Raw genomic sequence first — 26,483 nt, forward strand, 5'->3', positions numbered from 1 at the left:
TTTCACGCAGAATTTTAGTGCTTTTTATAGAATTCAGGGGTTGAAGTCCAAAAGCAATATTATTTATCTATGCCAGGTCTGACTGGAGATTAGAAACTCAAGGGATAGAGAAAGTTCTGCTGAGGTGGACTTCTCCTTGTTAAAATCTCCCAGTCTGTCTAGTCAATTTTAAAATGTATTCCGTTAAAGACCTCATCATACCCCTGTTGCCTTTTTACTGCATGCTTCATCTGTCACTGGTTAGCATTCCACAGATGTTAAGTAGATTTAACAAGCAAAAAACACAGTTGTGGGAAGAAAGAATCCATTCAATCTGAGTATAGTCTTTCCATCTCACAGGAATTCCTGGTGCCAAGTTTGGAGGCTGGGTCTGCTCAGTCTGTGTGACAGCAGCCTTGATAAAAAGTAACCTACACTTTTCTTATAAGCAGAGGCATGGGAGAAACCTTTAGTACTCAGGGCATCCTACAAAGCAAACAGCAAGGCACACTGCTCTACCTGACCGCTGTCTCACCTCACTGGATTTTTATTTGGGGTTGTTGATCTGGAAATGGACTAAGGATGATGAATCAGCTGTAACCCCAGGACAATGTCCCCAGTTTCTGATGTGCACTTTGGTTACAAGGTGAGCTGGGACTCTGATTCTGTTTAAAATAATTGATGCTACTACCAGGCATGGATCTCAATACTGCTACAACACTGGATAGTGAATGTAAAGCTATTGTAGTGACTGACCTGGGATATTGGCATCCATTCTTAGGGTTATTAAAATAATCTGATTTTTTTAACATTTAGAAATTTGCTCATGAGTATTTATTAAACCATAATAGTGAAAATATTACAAGAACTATCACTAATAACAACTGGCACAAACAGAGAGAAGAAAAAAGTTCTCAAGTTTATCCTAGCAGGGAAACTAAAAGATTTTTATGCCGAACCAAAGAATTACACAAAAGGAATTTTTCTGTTCAACCTAGAATTGGGCAGTTGATTGCAAAATATGTTGCACCGACACTAACACAGATTTAGAAAAAATGCTTTCTCCCTTATTAAGTAGCGCAGTATTATAAATGGATTTGCATAACAGATAAGGAATATAACAAGAATGGGAGACTGGGTGTTATCTACTGTTTCTGTGAGAGAAAGACGTGTTAGGTGGGTGATAAGGTTTTCTTATTATTGTATTGTTACAATTATTTATTGAATTTAAATTGTTCTGTATACGTTGTATTTAATGCACATCTATGGACTGTATTTTAATATAATGTATTTAATTTGGGTATTTATATGGCACAGATTTATGAAGTTGTATTTCTATGCATTGGAAGGCACAATGGACGTTCCTATAAGTTTAGGATTAGATTTTATACAGCAAGTGAACAACTGCACAGATTATATCTTATTCTATTTAGTAGGTGTGACCCAGTGAAGTTTTCAATAAGATTAGTATGGCCAAAAGGCAACAGCTTGATACTTTTCTACACAGTACACTTTTTTTCTTTACAAAACAATTTTGAAACTTTTCCTGCTTGCCAGATGTCATTGGGAAGGGTGAGACATTTTGAAAAAGAGGGAGCTTGTGGTTTTGTGTATGTTTTTAATGTGTTGAAATAATGAAGGCCAAGGGAAAGGAAAGGACTTGAGCAGCATGTCTAGAAACCGTAAAGCTCTATGGCATATGGTTTGCAGTTCAACTTCTGGGAAATGTGATTTTCATGAGTCTCAGCTCACTACTTGGTAGGAAAGGCCAGATTATAAAATCATCAGATGAAGACCAGAACAATTTGACAAAGATGGGCAATTTCTGCTCAGTAGAGGTGAGCGGCAGCTGGCACTGAGTTTCAATTACTGTATCACACTCCCTTTGAGGGGACAGCCCATCAGTGTCGTCCGTCGTTAAGGTCAATGCAGGCTGCTCAGACATTTTAAGATTTACACATGCATTCCTCTATCTTGCCAGGTGCTCTGAATAAAAAATTCATTAAGAAAAAAGAAAGTGAATTGCAATTTCCACTTTTACCAGTCCAAATGCAGACACCTTGAAATTTGTTACGACGATTAACTTTTAGGGGCAGTTTAAAGTGATTGTTCACTCTGAAATGAACTCTCAAATGTGCATTTATTTGGACTTTTCTATTGGTACATCTAGTGGATTTAGGTTCTAAACATTTTCCCACAGACACACAATGGAAAACAAAAACCTTTATTATATCTGGCTTTAATTTATAATTCCTGTCATAAGTCTTTGGGAATCAGGACTTTAGACAAATGCATTTTAAGCTTCTCTAGCTTTAAGACTTAACCATTTTCCAGATTCTATACGTTCCCCTGGATTCTATATATGGCGCATTGAGGCACGTGCATAGATTTGTGTGCGTGCCTTAATTGTTTAACGATCCACTTAGTCATGATCAGTGATCGATTATGACCATTTATCATCACTAATTGGATTTAATTGGAATCTACGTGCACGCTTTGCTACGTACATTCTATAAAGCGGTGTGTGTAAATTCCAACATGTGCAGCCAAAAAGGGGGCACAGCCATAGGCAGAGTGTGGGCATGATGGGTCTATCAATCAAATCTATGCAAGGTATTACAGAATATGTGCCAGTGCACGTAGATTTAGGTGCACGCATTTGCACCAGCTTTTCACTGGCATAAATGAGTGTGCCTAAATGAAGGCATGTATAATAGAATACGCCTAGGCATCTCTATCAGATGCACCTAGATTCTAGCACCATATATAGAATCTAGCCCATCATGCCCAAATTTGTGTGCCTAACGTTTTGTGCACATTGACTAATGAGCTTGGAAACATCAACACTTAAGTGTTAACAAACAATTACTGATGTTAAATGGCAATCTTAAAAATTTGCACACACATCTCGTTGCATGCTATTCCATAAAGCATCTCTTAAATTAAATGTCACCAAATAGCACACTGTGGGGACTAATCATCCAAGCAAGTAGTTAATGTCCCAAACAGTTATATCTAAAGCAGGAATTCACAGCATAACATCTAGTGCATGGGGATAATCAGACTAACTGCTTACCACAACCATATGAACAATAGTGTTCCCTCGCACAGGCGAATTGGTGTGGAGCAAATCCTCATATACATCCCCTTACTTCTATTTCTTTTTATCGATAATCTTCCATCTTTTATATATCAAAACTGTGCAAATTCACATCAATCAATATTTACATTCTTTTTAAATTCTTTTTAAACAATCACTTATCTGTAAAAGGCAGCGATTTAACAGTAACAGGGAACCCCCGCCGACATGGCCAAGTTTCGCATAACGCTTTCTCAAGGAAGAGGCTCTCTGCAACACAAACCAAGTGCATATTACTGCTTGCAGTAAAACAAAAGCAACCATCACTTATTCTACTTTAAAATAAACTTATTACCGTTTCATCCTGCATATATCCCTGTGTATCAGAAAATGGCCGCGGCGTTTCTACGCGAACCTTACCTTATAAAGAGCTACAGCTGATCAGAAAAGGAGCAATGCGATTGGAGCAACCATCCACACTACACAACCAATGAAATCGCTGCCCTTACGATTACATCATCGACCACCAATCAATTTCCGAATTGAGCCCGTCAGGAACTAAAGTCTGTAACCTGAATATCCATTGCTGCTCCCTAAAGTTTAAAATTTGAGCAATGTTACCACCCTCCCACCCCACGCTCACCTGATCAATTATCCTCCATTTAAGATCAGAAAGTAAATGTTCCTTTTCCACCCAATGTTGTACCAAGGGTGCTGACAAAATAGAATTTTTGATGCGAGATTTGTGTTCATTCAATCGTATTTTAATCGATCGACTGGATCTTCCTATATATAATTTGTTACAGGGACAAACTATCATGTACACCACATTCTGCGACAGGCAGTTTGTATTAGAATGAGCATGTATAAATCTAGACCTCTCAGAATATCTCCATGAGACCCCCTCAATCGTGTTTTCACACCATTGGCATGACCCACATTTTGTATGACCCGAAGTAACAACATTCCTGTTCTTACCATCAATATCTCTAAGGGATAATAATTCCCCCAAGGTCTTACTGCGAGTATAGGCTCCAATAGGATGTTGAATAAAACATTCATAAATTTGTAGCACATGCCAATGTTGATGAATACTTGCCATAACGTTTAAACTTAAAGATGAATAGGGGAGCACAGCAGTTAACCTATCCTCATGCTCATGGGATCTATATTGTAATAATAAGTCCCTATTCGCAAATTTCGCTCTCAAATAAGCTTTTCTAATCACTGATCTAGGATAGCCTCTTTCCAAGAATTTATTTGTCATCTTTCTAGCCTGCTCCTCAAACATCCCCATATCAGAGCAGATTCTCTTAATCCTTAAAAATTGACTAATAGGTAAGCTTCTTTTGAGATGGTAAGGGTGAAAACTAGAAAAGTGTAACAGAGTATTCCTAGAGGTGGGTTTTTGAAACATGGTTGTATGTATCCCGTTAGATGTTCTAAATACCCACACATCTAGAAACTCAAGTCCTTGACAATGATGGTGAAATGTAAATTTTAAATTACCTTGTAAAGAATTTAATCTAGACATGAATTGTAGGAGAGATGCCTCAGAACCCTCCCAGATCAAAAATATGTCATCCAAATATCTCTTCCAATATGAGATATTACTGAATTCTTGTAATGTATATACCAGAAGATCCTCAAATCTGGCTAGATATAAAGTGGCAACCGAGGGAGCCAAAGTGGCCCCCATCGCTATGCCTATTTTCTGCTCATAAAACTGTTGTTGAAAATAAAAATAATTACTTTCAATTACTAGATGAGCCAGTTTCATAAGAAATTCAGTAGACATACGAGGGGGGGTAGGACGTTGGTCAAGAGTTTCTTTAATAATCTTTAAGGCCTCATCCTGTGGGATAACAGTATATAAAGATGAAACATCCACAGTCACAAAAATTGAATTCTCCGTAAGTGTAACATTTTGAAGACTGCACAAGAAATCCGTCGTATCTTTTAGGTAAGATTTTACCTGTTGAGCAACTGGTTTCAAAAAAATATCCAATAGTATCGATAACGGTTCCAATACAGTATTACATAATGCCACAATTGGGCGACCAGGTGGTTTAGAAATATCTTTATGCACTTTTGGAAGGAAATATATCCGAGGAGTTTTAGGACATTCAACATGCAGAAACCGCGCTTCCCGAGAAGTCAACATCCCAGCTGCAGTACCTTCTTCAATAATAGATTTAATGTTTCTTTGAAGGTCCACAACTGGATCCCCCATTAATTTTTTATAAGTGAGTTCATCCTCTAACTGACGATGGCTTTCCTGTATGTATTTGTTAATATCCCAGAGAGCCACCGCTCCTCCTTTATCCGCTCGTGTAATCAAAATATCATGTTGATTTTGCAATTGAATCAATGCTTCATATTGTTGTTTAGAAAGATTCCACATCTGAATATTATCTTCTTGTTGTTTTTCCATTATTTCTAGATCATGTAAAATACATTTCTGGAATGCTATCACAGACGGATCTAAATTTTCGAATGGCATCCAAGCAGATTTCGGATGGACCAAAGAGTTATCAGGAAGAGGTGGATTCACCAAAAAAAATTTTTTAAGATGTAATTTTCTAAAAAATCTAAACAAAGAAACTCGCATAGAAAACGGATCGTATTTAGTTGAAGGAACAAAACCTAATCCCAAATTTAATAGTTGTTCTTGACATCCAGATAACTCAAATGAGGAAATATTAATTATTGCTGATTTTGATTGGTCCACGCCCGGGTTTGATAATATCTGCCCGGACCTGGAGGATCCCCATGAGTTCCTTGCGTTTGAAAACGTGTTTGTCGTCCTCAAACATTGCTCAAACATTGCGATTGGAGCAACCATCCACACTACACAACCAATGAAATCGCTGCCCTTACGATTACATCATCGACCACCAATCAATTTCCGAATTGAGCCCGTCAGGAACTAAAGTCTGTAACCTGAATATCCATTGCTGCTCCCTAAAGTTTAAAATTTGAGCAATGTTTGAGGACGACAAACACGTTTTCAAACGCAAGGAACTCATGGGGATCCTCCAGGTCCGGGCAGATATTATCAAACCCGGGCGTGGACCAATCAAAATCAGCAATAATTAATATTTCCTCATTTGAGTTATCTGGATGTCAAGAACAACTATTAAATTTGGGATTAGGTTTTGTTCCTTCAACTAAATACGATCCGTTTTCTATGCGAGTTTCTTTGTTTAGATTTTTTAGAAAATTACATCTTAAAAAATTTTTTTTGGTGAATCCACCTCTTCCTGATAACTCTTTGGTCCATCCGAAATCTGCTTGGATGCCATTCGAAAATTTAGATCCGTCTGTGATAGCATTCCAGAAATGTATTTTACATGATCTAGAAATAATGGAAAAACAACAAGAAGATAATATTCAGATGTGGAATCTTTCTAAACAACAATATGAAGCATTGATTCAATTGCAAAATCAACATGATATTTTGATTACACGAGCGGATAAAGGAGGAGCGGTGGCTCTCTGGGATATTAACAAATACATACAGGAAAGCCATCGTCAGTTAGAGGATGAACTCACTTATAAAAAATTAATGGGGGATCCAGTTGTGGACCTTCAAAGAAACATTAAATCTATTATTGAAGAAGGTACTGCAGCTGGGATGTTGACTTCTCGGGAAGCGCGGTTTCTGCATGTTGAATGTCCTAAAACTCCTCGGATATATTTCCTTCCAAAAGTGCATAAAGATATTTCTAAACCACCTGGTCGCCCAATTGTGGCATTATGTAATACTGTATTGGAACCGTTATCGATACTATTGGATATTTTTTTGAAACCAGTTGCTCAACAGGTAAAATCTTACCTAAAAGATACGACGGATTTCTTGTGCAGTCTTCAAAATGTTACACTTACGGAGAATTCAATTTTTGTGACTGTAGATGTTTCATCTTTATATACTGTTATCCCACAGGATGAGGCCTTAAAGATTATTAAAGAAACTCTTGACCAACGTCCTACCCCCCCTCGTATGTCTACTGAATTTCTTATGAAACTGGCTCATCTAGTAATTGAAAGTAATTATTTTTATTTTCAACAACAGTTTTATGAGCAGAAAATAGGCATAGCGATGGGGGCCACTTTGGCTCCCTCGGTTGCCACTTTATATCTAGCCAGATTTGAGGATCTTCTGGTATATACATTACAAGAATTCAGTAATATCTCATATTGGAAGAGATATTTGGATGACATATTTTTGATCTGGGAGGGTTCTGAGGCATCTCTCCTACAATTCATGTCTAGATTAAATTCTTTACAAGGTAATTTAAAATTTACATTTCACCATCATTGTCAAGGACTTGAGTTTCTAGATGTGTGGGTATTTAGAACATCTAACGGGATACATACAACCATGTTTCAAAAACCCACCTCTAGGAATACTCTGTTACACTTTTCTAGTTTTCACCCTTACCATCTCAAAAGAAGCTTACCTATTAGTCAATTTTTAAGGATTAAGAGAATCTGCTCTGATATGGGGATGTTTGAGGAGCAGGCTAGAAAGATGACAAATAAATTCTTGGAAAGAGGCTATCCTAGATCAGTGATTAGAAAAGCTTATTTGAGAGCGAAATTTGCGAATAGGGACTTATTATTACAATATAGATCCCATGAGCATGAGGATAGGTTAACTGCTGTGCTCCCCTATTCATCTTTAAGTTTAAACGTTATGGCAAGTATTCATCAACATTGGCATGTGCTACAAATTTATGAATGTTTTATTCAACATCCTATTGGAGCCTATACTCGCAGTAAGACCTTGGGGGAATTATTATCCCTTAGAGATATTGATGGTAAGAACAGGAATGTTGTTACTTCGGGTCATACAAAATGTGGGTCATGCCAATGGTGTGAAAACACGATTGAGGGGGTCTCATGGAGATATTCTGAGAGGTCTAGATTTATACATGCTCATTCTAATACAAACTGCCTGTCGCAGAATGTGGTGTACATGATAGTTTGTCCCTGTAACAAATTATATATAGGAAGATCCAGTCGATCGATTAAAATACGATTGAATGAACACAAATCTCGCATCAAAAATTCTATTTTGTCAGCACCCTTGGTACAACATTGGGTGGAAAAGGAACATTTACTTTCTGATCTTAAATGGAGGATAATTGATCAGGTGAGCGTGGGGTGGGAGGGTGGTAACATTGCTCAAATTTTAAACTTTAGGGAGCAGCAATGGATATTCAGGTTACAGACTTTAGTTCCTGACGGGCTCAATTCGGAAATTGATTGGTGGTCGATGATGTAATCGTAAGGGCAGCGATTTCATTGGTTGTGTAGTGTGGATGGTTGCTCCAATCGCATTGCTCCTTTTCTGATCAGCTGTAGCTCTTTATAAGGTAAGGTTCGCGTAGAAACGCCGCGGCCATTTTCTGATACACAGGGATATATGCAGGATGAAACGGTAATAAGTTTATTTTAAAGTAGAATAAGTGATGGTTGCTTTTGTTTTACTGCAAGCAGTAATATGCACTTGGTTTGTGTTGCAGAGAGCCTCTTCCTTGAGAAAGCGTTATGCGAAACTTGGCCATGTCGGCGGGGGTTCCCTGTTACTGTTAAATCGCTGCCTTTTACAGATAAGTGATTGTTTAAAAAGAATTTAAAAAGAATGTAAATATTGATTGATGTGAATTTGCACAGTTTTGATATATAAAAGATGGAAGATTATCGATAAAAAGAAATAGAAGTAAGGGGATGTATATGAGGATTTGCTCCACACCAATTCGCCTGTGCGAGGGAACACTATTGTTCATATGGTTGTGGTAAGCAGTTAGTCTGATTATCCCCATGCACTAGATGTTATGCTGTGAATTCCTGCTTTAGATATAACTGTTTGGGACATTAACTACTTGATTCCATAAAGCATGGCACCTAACTTCAATCGTTCATATCTAAAAAGGGGGCATGTCAAAGGAATTCCAAAAAGTTGCATGCGGATTTACAAAATTCCCCTAAAGCGTACCTAAGTTGGGCGCTGGCATTACCACCTGCTTTTAGTAGGTATAATCATGGTGCCCAAAAATTAGACACTGGATCCACACTGAACACTATTCTATAAAGGGCACATTCTCTTTATAGAATAGTACTTAGAACTAGGGGCGTAGCCAGACCTCAGCAGGAGGGGGGCCAGAGCCCGAGGTGGGGGGGCACTGTTTAGCCACCTCCCCCCTCCATCGACCCCCCGCTGCTGCAACCACAAAACCGCCACCCGCCCGCCCCCGCCGCCACATCAGGTGCCTTGTTTGCTGGCGGGGGTCCCCAATCCCCGCCAGCCGAAGAGTCTTCTTCAGCGCCGGTCAACTCCGGCACCTTCGTTGTGTGATCATTTGTTTCTGACGCCTTACTTCCTGCATGGGGCTACATGCACGGTTCAGGACATAAGACGTCAGAAATAGATAATCACACAACGAAGGCAAACAAGGTACCTGATTCGATGGCAGGGCAGGGGCGGGCGGCAACAACGGGGGGGGGGGGGGATCAAATGTAGAGGGGGCCATGGTGTAATCTGTGGGGGCCCATGCCCCCCATGGCCCCAGGTACCTATGCCCCTGCTTAGAACTCAATTTCTTTCAGCACCATTTATTCAATTCTCTCCTTATTTTGTGTTAGTGTTTTCAAGGTGTAACGTTCTACTTCTATTGAGAGAAAAATACTTATTTTTTTAATACAACAATTAACCTCTCTTTTATCACCACAGTACTAGGGATGTGCACAAACATTTTTCCTTTACATTTGCCCTTTTTTGTTGCATTCAATTAATTCAGGTTATTTTCTTTATTTCATTCTGTTGTTCATTTTGTGTTCTATTAAAATCAGTGGAGGAAGCAATTTGCCATGTTTTTGACTCTTCAACACTGGTGTCTTCAATCCAAGTTACATGAAATTTGGAGGCAGGCATCAACAGGAGATGCAACAGCACCCTAAGGCACCAGAGTGGGCAGGGTTGGCATTAAGGGGGTGCAAACAGAGCAAATGCCCTGAGTCCCCAGGCTACAAGGGACTCCAAGCCTGCTCAAAGCTGAAGAAGGATGCCTACCATCCAAAAATTCTGCCCTGAGTCACAACATGTATAACGCCAGCCCAGAGAGTGGGGAAAATGACATGAAGAGTGACATGACCACTCCATAGCAAAGGAAAAGAGTTGAAGTGCCTGAACAGCGTCAAAAACACCCCACAGCACAGCAAGTGTCAAAGTGACTGAACAATGGCAAGATTGTCCCAAGGCATAGTAAAACATATACAGCGCCATGTGGATGAGTAAATGTAGATGTGTTATTGAAAATGTACAGAAAATGAGACATATTTAATAAGACCAGGGCTGCAGTGCACATGAAACTGCCAAGTAAAACACGTCAAGGTGGGTCCAAATATGGAAGCATGTGCAGTACCCAATCACCACAAATTTGTGGAAGATAGATGTGTATCACCTGAGCTATAAAAGCTAATTTGGAGGAGTGGCCTAGTGGTTACAGCACCGGTCTTGCAATCCAGAGGTGGCAGGTTCAAATCCCACTGCTGCTCCTTGTGATCTTGGGCAAGCCACTTAACCCTCCATTGCCTCAGGTACAAGATTGTGAGCCCTCCTGGGACAGAGAAATATCCAGTGTACCTGAATGTAACTCACCTTGAGCTACTACTGAGAAAAGGTGTGAGCAAAATGTAAATAAATAATAATAAAAAATAATAGCAGCGAGAACAGAATGAAAATACATGAAACAGTATTGATTTTATCATGAGAACAGCATACAGTAAATGCACATTTCCCTAAGGCTCCTAATGCAGCCTGTTACTATAAACCCACAGGACTACACAAAAGGTACAATGCAAACATATGACCTTGGTAGATGATACAGGCGTCCAGCAGATTCCTCAGATGGTCAGACAGACGTGAAGGTGGGCCTCACTTCAGCTGGAATTCAACCCCCGTATTCTAGCTGACAGCCCCTCATAGTGAAAGCGCCCAGCTGCAGCCAGGATGCTGACGTACATTCTTGGCCTTGCTGTTGATGCACAACAATTTGTTTGTCTCCAAAGTTGTGGCTCTACCACTGGCACCACAGTGAAGAGCACTTTAACCATGAGGTCAGTGTTTCAGGTAACCAAGTGCTTTTCTGGGGTGGAAAGATGCTACTAAGTTTGGAATAATATGCCAGGGACTTTACAATACTGATTTACAGAACCAAAGCATTACATCAAATTCATGCTAACACAGATCCATTTTGACCGGAAAATGCATTATCCAATAACAACATCTTGTGTCTCTCTGCTGCTCCAGCCATTATGTTGGCTCAGGGGCCCTTTTACTAAGCCGCATAGGCATCTACGTGCACCCGTCTGTCAATTTTGAGTTACCGTCCGGCTACCGCGTGGCACTTGTGTTAATTTCATTTTTGAAGTACATCCGCTACACGCGCCATAAAATATTTGTTTATTTTCTGGTGCATGGGTGGTAATCGGGCAGTAATTGGCATTTTACGTGTGTAGACCATTACTGCCCATTTACCACGTGAGACATTACCGCTAGGTCAATGGCTGGCGGTAAGGTCTCAGACCCAAAATGGACGCGCTGCAATTTTCATTTTGCCGCGCATCCATTTATTGGCAAAAATTGTTAAAAGGCATTTTTTACAGGTGCGCTGAAAAATGATTCTGTGCAAGCTCAAAACGTGTGTCTACACTACCGCAGGCCATTTGTCAGCGCACCACAGTAAAAGGGCCCCTTAGTCACCATATTCACAGGCCTTAGCAACAGGCTTCAGTAGTGAAAGATGTATTTTAAAGTTCAGGTTGAAAGTGCCAAGTAGCTTGTAGTGCTGCATATAGTGTTTTTTGCAGGGCTCTTTTGCTTCCACATATGCAATTGCATGAACAACTGTTCATGCAAGATATAGAATTAAGGGGGGTCCATGTTCATAGTAAATAGGCCCCCTTGCACACATGGTAAAGAACACATGTTAACATATGACACCAGTAATCTTTAGCAAATTGTCATATATTCGGCAATGCAAATAGGTTTTCTTTCAAGCCTGCTTTCTAATCACACAGGTATGTGAAATATCCCTGGAACCAGGCGGTAACTAAACACAAAAAAATCCCATGGAGAATCCAACACCAAGTAAAGGAGTGGGAAATGAGGGAAGGCTGAACAAACCAATAAAATGTATTCCTTAAATACAAATATATTGGCATGGTAACACACACAACTAACTACATTATCAAGTAATGATTTCAAATTCTTTGGAAATGACATAGACGTTTCCTTACCCATAGTATGGCTAGAAACAATCTGATCTTTATTTAAATCACAATCCATAGATATACTGGCAATAAAATGTAACACCAAGAGAAGAAGTTATCAAGCTGTGTTAGGACTTTAAGTAGTGTTATTTTCCCCTTAACGTGGCACACAATCTGACTAGTCTTACTGCAATGATATTTAGGTCACTGTGGGTTACATGGTGATGAGTTGCTAAATATGCAAATGTATGTAAAAGCAGCACTTTACTGTGTAAAAATGATAACGCGACTGCTGTCTTAAGAACAGCATGCAGTCAATGTTACTTGATTATTTGAATGCTCTCTTGGTATGTTTGAGTATCTTTCCTTTCTTATCATTTTATCTTTTGATTTTATTGTACATCGCATTGATTTGTGATGTACAATAAAATGTGATTTTAGCAAATAGAAATAAACATACACATAAACATAACACACTCCAAGTATTGTTATAGCCCTAAAATTACAGTAAAATAACCCCAGCTGTTTTCCTTCCCAGGAGCATCAGGCTGCCAAGCCACAGCCCAGTGCTCTCTGCCGTGACTTTCACTCATATCACAAGATCACCCCCCAATCAAGGCATCCCCCCAATCCAACCCCCTCCATTCTGGGCCCTCGGATAAAGCCCTCAATGAATCTCCCCCTCAGCCCAGTGCCAGTACTTAGGTTACCTGGTGGTCAAGGGGTTCCTTGGGCAGGAGTAACCCTCAGTCGATGTGACACATTGCATCATGCTGGAAAACCTGATTTTAGGCATTACCATTAATGAGGAAAGGCTAAAGTGGCAGGGCTCTTCAGCTTGGAGAAAAGACGGCTGAGCAGAGATATGATAGAGGTCTATAAAATAATGAGTGGAGTGGTACAGGTAGACCAGAATCGCTTGTTTACTCTTCCAAAAATATTAGGACTAGGGGGCACGCAATGAAGCTACAAAGTAGTAAATTTAAAGTGAATCAGATAAAATATTTCTTCACTCAATGTGTAATTAAACTCTGAAATTCGTTGCCAGAGACTGTAGTAAAAGTGGTTAGCTTAGCGGGGTTTAAAAAAAGGTTTGGATGGCTTCCTAAAGGTAAAGTCCACTGACCATTATCAAAATGGACTTGGGGAAAATCCACTGCTTATTTCTAGAATAAGCAGCATAAAATGTATTGTACTGTTTTGGGATCTTGCCAGGTTCTTGTGACCTGGATTGGCCACTGTTAGAAACAGAATGCTGGGCTTGATGAACCTTCGGTCTGTGTCAGTATGGCAATACTTATGTAATAACTCTATTCATTTTTTGTATTTTGAGGTGGTACAACTTAGGGGTCAATATTCAGTCAGTCACGGTGAGAGTTTTGCTGATCGCTGCCGGTTTTATTCCCAGATATTCAATGCCAGACCACGTCTGGGCTTCCGGCATTGAATATCCAGTTTATGTCGTGCCAGCTAACACATGGCCAGTTAAGTCGATATTCAGAACTTAAGCAGCCATGAGTTGCCACATAAAGATAGGACTGTCCCATTTATGTGGTTACCCTGGCCTGTTAAGTGCTGAAAATCAGCACTTAACAGACCAAATGCCGGGAATGCCCTCAAAATAGCCAGATTTCACGTAGGTGCTAACCACTAAATTTTAGCAGTGATAACCAGTTAAGTGCCAGTGCAAATAAGGCGGATAGCCTCGAACAAGCGACTTAGGTCAGTGGCCATTTCTGGATGGTTAAATTGTTTTGAAAATCCACCAGATAGCATCTGACTTGCAATACATTTTAAAATTGGCCCTGATGCAAGCACTGTGATGTCAAAACATGTTGGGCTGGTTCTAAGATCACATATAAAGTCTGGACACATATATACCACCTTTGAGCCACCGTTTTACACTGACTGATTTTAATAAACTTGATTCTGCCTGTTGGCTGCTGTACTGCTTTGTTATATCCTGCATTCTTTGTTGCTGCTGGCTTTTGCCTCTCTTTTATTTTGGTACTCAAAAGGAAAACATTCTGTTTCTAAATAATAACATGTAATTCATTTGGATGCAGAATTCCACATGAGATATCTATGTCCTTCTGTCTGAAAAAGCTATGGGGTCCTTCGACTAAGGTGCGCTGAAAATGGCCTACGGTAGTGTAGATGTGTGTTTTGGGCGCACGCAGAATTAATTTTTAGCGCACCTACAAAAAATGCCTTTTTTAAATTTTTGCTGAAAATGAACGTGTGGCAAAATGAAAATTGCAGTGCGTCTATTTTGGGTCTGAGACCTTAATGCAAGCCATTGGCCTAGCGGTAAGGTCTCACTCAGTAACCGGGAGGTAATGGTCTACGTGCATCAAATTCAACTTGCCGTACGTAGCTGCCGCATAGCGGACACGCGCCAAAATTGAAATTATTGCAATGGCCACGCAGTAACCGGGCAGTAACTGGGCAGTAACTCCAATTTGGTGCACTTTGGGCGCGCATAGGTGCCTACGCAGCTTAATAAAAGGGCCTCTATGAGAATATTTTTTTTGTTGGATAGAAATGACCAATGAGTAGACTTAAAACATATCTATATTCTGAAATGGAGATAACTTCTCAAACATCAAAGGTCACAAGCAGGCTTATTTTCAAAAGTGATCGCCGACCATTTTCCCGACATAAATTGGGAGATGGCCGGCAATCTCTCAAAAGTGGCAAAATCGGGTTTTTTGACATCATCGCTGTTTTCCCGTTGCCGCGCCAGCGAAACTTCAAGGGGGCGTGTCGGCGGTGTAGCGAAGGCGAGACATGGGCGGGCATGGGCGTGGCTACCAGATGTCCGGCTTTCGCAGATAATGGAAAAAATAAAAGCGGCGTTAAGCAGTATTTTGTCGGGTTTACTTGGTCCTTTTATTTTCACAACCAAGCCTCAAAAAGGTGCTCCAACTGACCAGATGACCGCTGGAGGGAATGGGGGATGACCTCCCCATACTCCCCCAGTGGTCACCAACCCCCTCCCACAGTAAAAAAATAAAAATAAAAAACTTTATTGCCAGCCTATAAACCAGCCTCAAATGTCATACCCAGCTCCCTGACAGCAGTATGCAAGTCCCTGGAGCAGTTTTTAATGGGTGCAGTGCACTTCAGGCAGGCAGACCCAGGTCCACCCCCCCTACCTGTTACACTTGTGGTGCTAAGTGTTGAGCCCTCCAACCCCCCCCCCCCAAAACCCACTGTACCCACATGTAGGTGCCCCCCTTCACCCATAAGGGCTATGGTAATGGTGTAGAGTTGTGGGCAGTGGGTTTTGGGGGAGATTTGGGGGGCTCAGCACCCAAGGTAAGGGAGCTATGCACCTGGGAGCTATTTGTATATTTTTTTTCAAATTTTTAGAAGTGCCCCCTAGGGTGCCCGGTTGGTGTCCTGGCATGTCAAGGAGACCAGTGCAGTACAAATGCTGGCTCTTCCCATTACCAAATGCCTTGGATTTCGCCAGGTTTGAGATGGCCGGCATTTTTTTCCATTATCGCTGAAAAACAAAACCGGCGATCTCAAACCTAGCGAACTCTGGCATTTGGCTGGGCTAAACTGTATTATCGAAAAAAAAAGATGGCCGGCCATCTTTTTCAATAATACGGTTCCGGCCAGCTGTTGCGCTGCCGCCAAAATAGATTGCCGGTGATCTATTTCACCGGCGACGTTCGATTATGCCCCTCAAGGTGTCACAGAAGACACTGGATACTCCACTCTTATTAGTGAAAATAAATTGGTGTACTGAATATCATGTTGTTATATTATATATTCGTGGCACTATTAGCACTTTGCTTTACTACTGTGGTTTTTATTTTCCTTCTTAAGTAACTTTGGAATTTGATTTCCCATGCTTTATGTAAGATTTGTTCTACTGAAGAATCAGATATGGTAATTACGTACTTTTATTAGTATTATTTTTATGATTTGAATTGCTAAGAGAATTCTTTCATTCTGTTTTGTCCTTTCAAACATTTTATGATTCAATTTATTTTTTGCATAAAATAGATAATAGCATAAATAAAAACTTTATAAAACCTCTCATACCATAGATAGCACATTCAGCATTAATAGTTAATGAATCCAATAAAATACCATCTCCTGAGAATCATGGCTTTCTGTTATTGCATACATGAATGAATTAACATGGCTACCTCATTACCTTATTCAATATTCTACTACAAAACGTTTTCACATTCACATTTTGTATCATAGCAAAAGCAATATTTCTTAAATTTACAGACAAATATGCACATCTCAGCCACAGGAAAAATATTTGTTATATAGTACATATCCCCCTAATTCTCTAAAAAGAGTTTAAAAATGTGAGCGCAAATGTGTGCTAGATTCTATATAAGACAACTGAAAAATCCATGCAGAAAAAATAATACGCCTTGGCATATTTTCTGAAGTACACCTAAATTTTATAGAATAGGCTTAAATTTCTGCACGGTATATAGAATTCACCGAGTGCCTCGCCATGTGACCAAATTTGGTTGCATCCATTTAGGCCATGTTTTACTTGGTGTAAATTCTGACGCCTAAATTAGGCGCAGACCCCTAGATTCTATTTAGCACGCCTAGAGTTACACGTGGTTCCGTGAGTAAATCTATGTGTATTCTATAACTACACAAGTAGATTAATTGTTTTAACAGTCTGTTAAGCATTGTTCAGCTTTTAACAACCAATAACAAGCACTAATTGGCAAAAATTAGAATTTACGGGCGTACATTGCTAAGCGTATTTTGTAATGTACTGCATCTAAATTCTAACGTACACAGGGGGCATGCTTAGGGGCATAGAAATGGGTCTTTCATGGGCGTTCCAAAATCTAAATGTGTTGTTATAAAATATTGGTTAGTGCGCAGAAATGTACATGCGGGGATTTACACCAGCTTTTTGTTGGCGTAAATGGACGTGTGTAGATTTAGTCGCATGAACTACACCTAAGCATATGCTAAATACCATGTGTACATTCATACGTGGTATGTAGAACACGCTTAGGCGTGATTGCCTAAGGCACATTAATTTTAAGCGCCATATATAGAATCGAGCCCAGAGCGGGTGTATTCTATAATAATGCACATGGCTACAACCCCTTTTCAACTATGCGACTTAGAATTTATGCACACCACATTATAGAATACACTTAGGAGTTGTGCATGTAAGTCTTAATGCCAATTAGTGCTGATAATTGCTTCTTGACATCCAATTGACAGTGCTGATTAGCTAGTTAACCAATTAAGTTACATGCATTGTTACAGAAGACATTTTGATTTCCACACAGAAATTAAGGTGCACTATATAGAATTTTGGGGTTTGTGCACACATTTTAATTGGATAATGAGCTAATTAGTGAAATAGTTGGCTTGTTAACAAGCAATTATTGGCACTATTTAGATTCAATTAACATTTACATGTATACATTTAGGTGCAGGATCCGTGCCTAAATTTTACTCATGAAGCGGAAAAGGGAGTGTGGAAATGGGAGAGCCATGGGTGGAACGGGGGCGTGACTTTAGTTACATGCATACTTATAGAATAAGGGGGCTCTGTGCCTAAATAGAGGTGGGGGCATTTACACCACATTTTTGTTGGTGCAAATGGCCACGCCTAAATGTAGATGCGATCCCTGGGCTTAAGTGCTATTCTATAAACCGCGCCAACTCCAGGCTCCGCTCATTCTGCCTTGCCTCACCCTATGCTTGGAACAACCTTCCTGAACCCTTACGCCAAGCCCCCTCCCTGCCCGTCTTCAAGTCTTTGCTTAAAGCCCACCTCTTCAATGCTGCGTTTGGCACCTAACCCTTACCGTTCAGTGAATCCAGACTGCCCCAATTTGACTGCCCCTATCGGACCGACCGTTCACTTGTCTATTAGATTGTAAGCTCTTTGAGCAGGGACTGTCTCTCTTTGTTAAATTGTACAGCGCTGCGTAACTCTAGTAGCGCTCTAGAAATGTTAAGTAGTAGTAGTAATATTGCTTTAAGGGCCCCTTTTACAAAGCTGCAGCAAAAGAGGGCCTGTGCTGGCATCGCCACATGTTTTTGACAGTGAGTAAAAGGCAGGGTTTTCTTTTTTTCAGGAAATGGCAGTGCGGCAAATGAAGCATTTGCCATGTGGCCACTGAGGTGACGGTAAGGGCTTCCGCGCTAACTCGCCAGTAACCGGGCAGCTCGTAGCACTGCCCGATTACCGCCGGGTACACACCAGCACTACAAAAATAAAAATATTTTTATAGCGACGGATATGACGCACGCTAGGGGTGGGAACTACTGCTGGGCTGCTGCGGTAGCCCCACTTCCCTTTTAGCGAGTGGTAAGCCCGTGTTGGTCTTACCGACGCTTTGTAAAAGGGGCCCTAAGCTTTGTTTCAGCACCGATTTTTAAGTGCCATTTATAGAATTTCACCCCTATATGTCTGCAGTTGTTAGCTTTGAAGAAAAAATTTTGAAAAATACGTCAATCACATCTTGGTCAAGAATGTTAAGGCCTTCTGGTATATACTGTAAAAGAATAAATCACAAAAAATTAGACCATACAAACATTGTTATTATAGGTCTATGTAATTAAAAAGAGCCATGGAAAACAAAATGTAGCTGCTATTGAACCACATCGGAGCAAATGACCAAATGTATTTTCCACTGTTGGTTTGAAAACCATTATTAAATTCAGTTCAGTGGGTAAAAGGCTAAATATTTTGACTGCTGTCATAACAAGTCTTCCAGCAATTTTTGCCACTCTATTGACTAAAGCTGCTTCAATTTCTTACCCCCCCCCCCCCAAAAAAAAAAAAAAAAAATCACTTATGGTTTCTTTAAACAGGAAGAGGTATATGAATGAGTGAATTTGTTTATGTTCTTTCCATCCCACGACTGTGGCAGATTCAGTCTTATTTTTCTCTTGATGACCTTCAGAAACTAGTTCATGCTTTTATTCTTTCACACGTCGATAGCTGTAATTTTTTATATCTGGGTCTTCTAAGAAAGGTCATAGCTAAATTTCAGTTGATTCAAAACTGTACTGCTAAAGTGATTTTGGGTAAACAAAAATTTGATAAAGTGTCTCCCCTGTTTTGTGCCTTATATTGGTTGCTGGCTGAATTTCATGTAGAATTTAAATTATTATGTATTGCATTTAAAATTTTACATGGAATAAGCCCTGGTTACTTGTCATCTTATTTAGCATTAAAGCCTGATCACTGCAAATTGTATTCTCCTCAAAAACATCATTTTCTTCTACTTCCTGCTATTCTCTGAAGTTGATCCTCTTCTATGAAATTCCTTTTCAATTACTCTCAGATCTGAAACTATTTTATTGCAAATTAGAAAAATTAAACCTTATTCCAGAAATATTTTGATTGCAGATTGCTAATTGTTTTTACGATTTACTTTAGTTTTTCAGCATTGCAGTTTCATAATCTTTTGTGAGTCATTCAGATCTCTTGGGTTGGGCAGTATATAAGTCATTGCTGTTTGTGAGGGAGTCTATAAGACACTGCCACTTCTTAAGGATACTCCCTCACTTTCTCAGAACCTCAAAACTTACAGTAATAATAATAATAATAATAACTTGACAGTTTTTTTTACTCTCCTAAGTTATCCAGCTATCACACCTATCCAGATAATTTGCTGTTCTAGTTTGTCTCTGCCTCCAGATTGCCATGGTGCTTATCCAGTCTGCAAGGATTTTCAGTAACTAACTGGATAATGCCATGAGAAATCTGGAGATGGTTCTGGTACTTGAAGATAAATTAAGTTTATTTCTTCTGTTACCCATTTTGTTCTCTCAGCATTGGTCAACTTTTCTTTTGCTTGTTTTATAGATTCAGTTTCTTTTCTTTTACTTTTTCATTGTATTTTCCTTTATCGCACCCATTTTTCTCTTCCTCCCATCTCACTTCCTCACACTCTTTACCACTTCAAATCTATTCTTCTGCACTCACCTTTTCCCATCTCACCATAATTTCCTCATTCTTCAACTCTTTCCCTCATCTCCTTCTCTACCCCTCCCTCCTTTCTACTCTTTTCTCAACATTACCTTTTCCCTCTTTTCTTCTTTCCACTCCTGCCCCTTGCCACTCATCTCCTCATATTTCTCTCAGCTCATCTTCCTCCCCATCATCCCTCCCTTCCCCATTCCTAACTCTCTTTCTCCTAAATACATAGTAACATAATAGATGACGACACATAAAGACCTGTATGATCCATCCAGTCTGCCCGAAGAGAGGTGATACAACATACGTATACTTGAACTTGATTTGTCCATGCTATTTTCAGAACAAAGACTGCAAAGGTCTGCATGGCACTGTACTTTTTTTAAAAACTTTTGAAGATGTTATCAAAGCCCTTGATAAGCTCCATTCCAGCCCATCCAAATCTATCCAGCCACACTCAAGGTACAGACCATAGAAGTCTGCCCCATACTGGCTTCCCCCCCCCCCTCCCCCCCCAATTACCAGTGTTGCCATCTAGTCTTTGCTAAGCTTCTTTGGATCAATTCCTTCTAAACAGGATTCTTATGTGTTTGCCCCATGCATTTTTGAATTTCGTTATGGTTTTTATCTCCTATCCACCACTCACTCGGTGAAAAACATATTTCCTGACATTATTCCTAAGGCTTCCTCCCTTCAACCTCAATTCATGTCCTCTAGTTCTACCACTTTACCATTTCTGGAAAAGTTTTGTTTGCGGATTAATACCTGTCAAATATTTGAATGTCTATATCATATCACCCCTGGTTCTCCTTTCCTCCAGGGTATACGTGTTCAGGTCATCAAGTCTCTCCTCGTACTGCTTGCTATGCAAACTGCATACATACCTCTTGCCTTTTTTTTCCATTTCTCTTCCTTCCACCTTCTCTCCCCTTCTCTATTTCTTTCCTTCCCCCCTCCTCACATCATTCCCTCTTATCGATCTCCTATCTCTGAACTTTCCCAACCCTAGCAATCTCTTTCTCTCACCCTCCCTTTCCTCCAGGCAGTCCCTCTCTTGAGACACTATTTCTCAACTTTCCCTCTTCTCCCTCCCTCCAGCACACACTCTGGGGCCCTTTTACAAAACTGAATTAAATGCTAACATTCACTTAATGTGAGAAATAAGGCTCTTTACAAAATGCATTAAAGTGTTTTGCGGTAATTTGCCTGTCAACATATGCTAATTGTGCATTAAAAAAAATTTCAAGAGGGGGCATGTCATGGGCAGGGAATGATTAGCATGTTCACGCTAGTGTATACTAGCTAGATAAAGCAAGGTTTACATGGGAGCACTCAGCACCTCCTAAATAGGAGGCACTTCCATGTTAATGTTTTTGCAAGTCCCATGTGCTAATGGAAAAATTAACGTGAGATCTTCAAAAAAGAAACTCCTTAAAATACTGGTGCCTTAAATATGGGCTTAGCGCAAGGGAAAGTATGCATTAAATTCATATTTTAGCACATTCCAGTAAAAAGGCCCTTTTGTGTAGTTACACAAAACCCTGCAAATGGACTTTACCATACCATACCAAGTGCAAGAACCATCCAGCTTACCATATTATATGAGCACCATTCAAAAACTCAAACTGCATGAACAGTACCTATAAAAATCATCAATGCAAATATTCTAGAACCCCAGGGCACCTCCAGCTAGAGAAAAGAGAACTATCCAGACTGTCATGGGTTCCTGCACAGAACTGTCACATGAACAGAATCCCTCACCTCAGTTGCACATGAAAATGCAGAGTATCACCTAGTAAAGAATAAGGGCCCAATATTCAGATTGCAGGACGGAGCCCGGCTAACTTCCGCGATTGGCGGTCAGCCCGGATATTCAATGCCAGGTCGTTTCCAGTCACTGGCATTGAAAGTCTGGATATTTTTGGGCCAGTTTACATTTAACTAGCCAAGCCCATATTCAACACTGGTCAGTTAAGTTTAAAGAGGCCAAAGATATTCCCTGCTATTCCGGCAGCCTAGTTTGGCCATCATACGTAGCCAGTGACGCACTGAATATTTGCGGATAGCCAGTTATATCGCACAATATAACCAGTTATCCGCTAGCCCCCTGATTGTATATAGCATGCCTAGAGATCGGCACAGATATCAGTGCGCATTCTGTAACAATGTACATAATTTAACAACACTTAACAAGCAATAATGAGCACTAATTGGCACTGATTAGAATTTAGGCGCGCAACTCGCTAAAAATATTCTGTAACGATGTGCACTGAACTTTTAACACGTGCAGGCAAAAAGGGGCGTTGTTATGGGCAGGGAAATGGGCATTTCATGGGCATTCCGAAATTTACATGTCTAGTTATAGAATGTGGGCCAGCGCACATAAATCTATGCGCTGAAATTTATACCACGTTTTCACTGGTGTAAATGGTTGTACCTAGATTTAGGCACTAAAATATCAACTAAGCGTATTCTATAATTGGTGCCAAAATCTAGACACTGATCATAGAATACTCTTAGCACTGATTTCAGCACTAATTTTGTAGGTGCCATATATAGAATCTCCCCCTAAGCGCTAACTGGTGATATTCAGGAGGAGATAACCAGCTATCTCTCACTGAATATTGCTGGATAGCCAGTTAAGTGCCATTTAACTGGCCAAGAGCCATTCCTGGTTGGTTAAATGGTTTTAAATATCAGGCGGTAAGAAACTATAAATTAGAAATATATAGATAAAAAATGAAATGGAATCTAGAAAACTCTGGAAACCAGACTGTTTGGATACTCGGATGATCAGATGTCTAAGCTGATACAGAGAACGGCCATATTGGATGATGAAAGATCATAAGCATTTCGCTCTCTAAAAACTGAAAATAACGTGTACCTTTGTTGTATGATCATTTTGTTTTTTCCAGTTGGTTGAGCTTGGTCTCTCTTTATCATTTCTTTTGTTGGTTTGCTCTTAAGCCTTTTCCAGGATCCCATTTCCAAGTTTCAGTTTCTTCTCTGTTCCTATCTTCTTTCCTTACATCTGTAATTGGCATTGATCTTTCTGTTTCATCTTTTTTCTCCATTTCTCTCACCTACTTTTTGATATAACTGTAGTTAGATGTCATTCTTCCTTCTCCCTCATCCTCAGTCTCCCTCTTTCTACCTTTCACCTACATACTGTGTTTCCACTTCCTACCTTTACTTTCCTCATCCTTCCATTTCGACCTGTCTTATTCCTTCCCCAGCCTTCTAGTCCCCCTTTCTTTCATTCACTTTCTAGACCCCCATTTTCATCCTCTATATTCATTCCTTCTTCAGCCTCATCTACTACTGTCTCTCACCAACCCCAGTTCCTTCCCTGTCACTCATGCCTCTTCACCTCCAGGCCCTTTCTTATATCTTGCCCCCTTATCCAAACTCTCATTCTCCCTTTTGCTTCCCCATTTCTACTCTCTTTCACCTCCTCCACAGAGCTAGCACCATTTTTTTGTCTATCAGAATCCGTTGCCCCTCCCTCTCTCCCATTCTTAGCATCCATTCCCCTGTCTCTTCACCCTTACAACTCTCTCCCTTCTAAGGCATCTGCCCATCACCAGCATGCACCTTTCTACCCCTCCATCTTACCTCCATATAGTTTCTGTCATCCTCTTCCTTCTCACTCTTCCAGCATCTGTCCTTTGACCAGCCCCAGTCCTTGCAATCAAAACAGGGGCGTAGCCACGGGCGGGCCTGGACGGGCCCAGGCCCATCCACTTTCCCTCCAGGCCTGCCCATCCAACATCCTGCTGCTGTCGCTGCCTTTTCTCCCGCAGCTCCGCCAGATCCGAGAAGCAGCGTTCAACAGCGTTGCCTGTCTGCCTTTTAAAATAATTCGTCTCCCCAGGCTCCGCTGCATTTACTTCTTCGCCCGTCGCAAAGCGCTGCCATTCGCACAGGCAGCTCTGCTCCCCTTTGCCACGTCCATCTGGCCCTACGTATCCACTGCAGGAAGTGGATCAGAGAGGGCTGAATGGACACGGCAAAGGGGAGCGGAGCTGCCTGTGCGAACGGCAGCGCTTTGCGATGGGTGAAGAAGTAAATGCAGCGGAGCCTGGGGAGACGAATTATTTTAAAAGGCAGGCAGGCATGCAGGCAATGCTGCTGAACGCTGCTTCTCGCCATGCTGGTGACTGGCGCAGGGATGAGACTTCTCAAGCCTTGGGGGCCTCCAGAAGATTCTTTAGCTGGCAGGGCCTGGAGATCCCCTCCAGCCTAGGTATTTATCTTTACGGGAGGGGGGTGGACAGAGAGGAAATATGTGGGTCATGCCTACCCAGTCCACCCACCGGCCCACCCAAAAATTGAGGTCTGGCTACACTACTGAATCAAAATCATTTATTACTAGCATAGGCACTTTCTCTTTCCAGTTTATAGTACTTAGTTATGACTGAACATAAGCCATTGCACTGGGAAGAACAAACAAGGTGTAGGAGAAAACATTTTTAAAAATAAACGAAGGGGAAAGTAATTGCACAACAATCATTATCCGGTAGACAATGAAATAACAGTACACATAAGGGAAGAGAATGAAATAATTTGGCCCACTTAGCTGTGCAGGTGCTGGCACTGAATATTGGCCGACACTCGCATAAAGTCCCGTGATACCCCTCCCACCCCCCCGATGCAGCTCTTTACTTCAATTCTCTCTTCTTGCGAGAGTCACAACCCCCTCCCACTGAAACATCCCCCAACTCCCCGCCCTACTGGGCCTACCTTCCATCCCTGGTGGTCCAGTGGGGGCAATGGGGGTAGGAGCAAAGCCCACTCGCTCCTGCCCCTTGCAGCTGCCTACAGAAAATGGCTGTCACGACCTATCATGGCAGCTTGTGGTACTGCAAAACTTCTGGATCTTGAGCCCCTCTTGATCTGTCTTTGCCATTTGTAAGACATAGACAATAGAAGTCTTTCAAATATTGGACAGCACCAACAACTCGGGCATTCGGCACACACTCCGACGTATCAACCCTTCTCCTGCTTCCAAATTCAAAAGGACTTCCTGTGCAGTTCAAATTCCTCTCTCCTCCTCCCTTGCTCCTCCCCTTCTTTCCTGCCCCCTCCCCTTGCTACCCCTTGTTTCCCTCCCACTACTACCTCTGCTCTCTAGCTAGGCCCTCCCTGTACCCTCCCCCACACTTCTGTCTTCGCTGGCCTTCAGCCCGGTTGTGGTCGGCCCCCCTTTAATGGGTGTGCCTGGTTCTTTCTGGCCATCATAACACATCAGCAGTCAAAAGATCATTTAAGTTTTTTTATTATTATTCCATTCTCTTTCTATTTAGGGATCCCCAGTAGCGTGTGGTGACATTTAAAACAGGGGATTCAGTAAACATGTCAAACAGCAAGAGAGGCTCAATGGCACCAACCAGCACCTCCCATATCCATAAAAACAACAAGGGGGAGCTCAGAAACCTCTACACCAGTGGCGTATGGTCAGTGCCTGACCTGCCATCACACTGGGTTTTTTTTTGCTTTTTTTGGGGGTGGGGGTAAATTCTATTTTTCCCGTTCCTGTCCCTCCATCTGCAGATCCATCATCACTCCTATCCCCCCCCCCCCCCCGGTGGTTTTTCAAACCAATTTGCTTTGGCGACAGGGCAGCAGAAGCGATAAACACACTCTCTCTGCAACCTGCCCAGAATCCTTCTCTTTAGCATATCCCACCCCCTCTGACTCAACTTCCTATTTACGCAGGGACAGGACGCGCCAGAGAGAAGGATTCCAGGTAGGCTGCTGAGCCCCTTGTTGCTTTTGGTGAGAAGTACTGTGTGGATCCCCTGTATTTATCCCACACATTTTTGAATTCTGTCAGTGTTTTTGTTCATCACCTCCACACGCCCCCTCCTTTTCTCCCACCACATCATGTTATATATTAGATATACTTTAATAAGTGCCTAGTCTATTTTAATTATATCTGGTATGCAATAAATAGATTTGGATTGAAATAAAATAAAATAGGTGTATAAATAAAAATGAGAAAATATGCAATGCAAGCAGCAGCTCTGGGACAGCTTCTCCTAGCTCTCCTTGTACCCTCAGCTCAGCATTCATCCTTCTCTTTCCCCCTTCCCCTGTTCAACATCCTTCTCTTTTCCTCTTCCTAAGAGTCAGCCCAAGTGTATCTGATGCCCTAGGAAAACCTTGAGCTGCACACTTCTCTCCCAAGGGTAGCTC

At 41.1% G+C, this 26,483-nt stretch overlaps 1 protein-coding gene across 1 annotated transcript in view; it reads left to right on the plus strand.

Annotated features, from left to right (window-relative positions):
• The first annotated feature begins 390 nt into the window (after positions 1-390).
• LOC115465145 overlaps positions 391-26,483 on the plus strand; it is a 42,440-nt gene continuing 16,347 nt past the window's right edge. The window contains exon 1 of the mRNA XM_030195549.1: positions 391-625. Coding sequence (XP_030051409.1) covers positions 590-625 — 36 coding nt within the window. The 5' untranslated portion in view covers positions 391-589. The remainder of the gene's footprint in view (positions 626-26,483) is intronic.

The sequence above is a fragment of the Microcaecilia unicolor genome, chromosome 3 (assembly GCF_901765095.1).
Source record: "Microcaecilia unicolor chromosome 3, aMicUni1.1, whole genome shotgun sequence".
NCBI classification, from domain to species: Eukaryota; Metazoa; Chordata; class Amphibia; order Gymnophiona; family Siphonopidae; genus Microcaecilia; species Microcaecilia unicolor.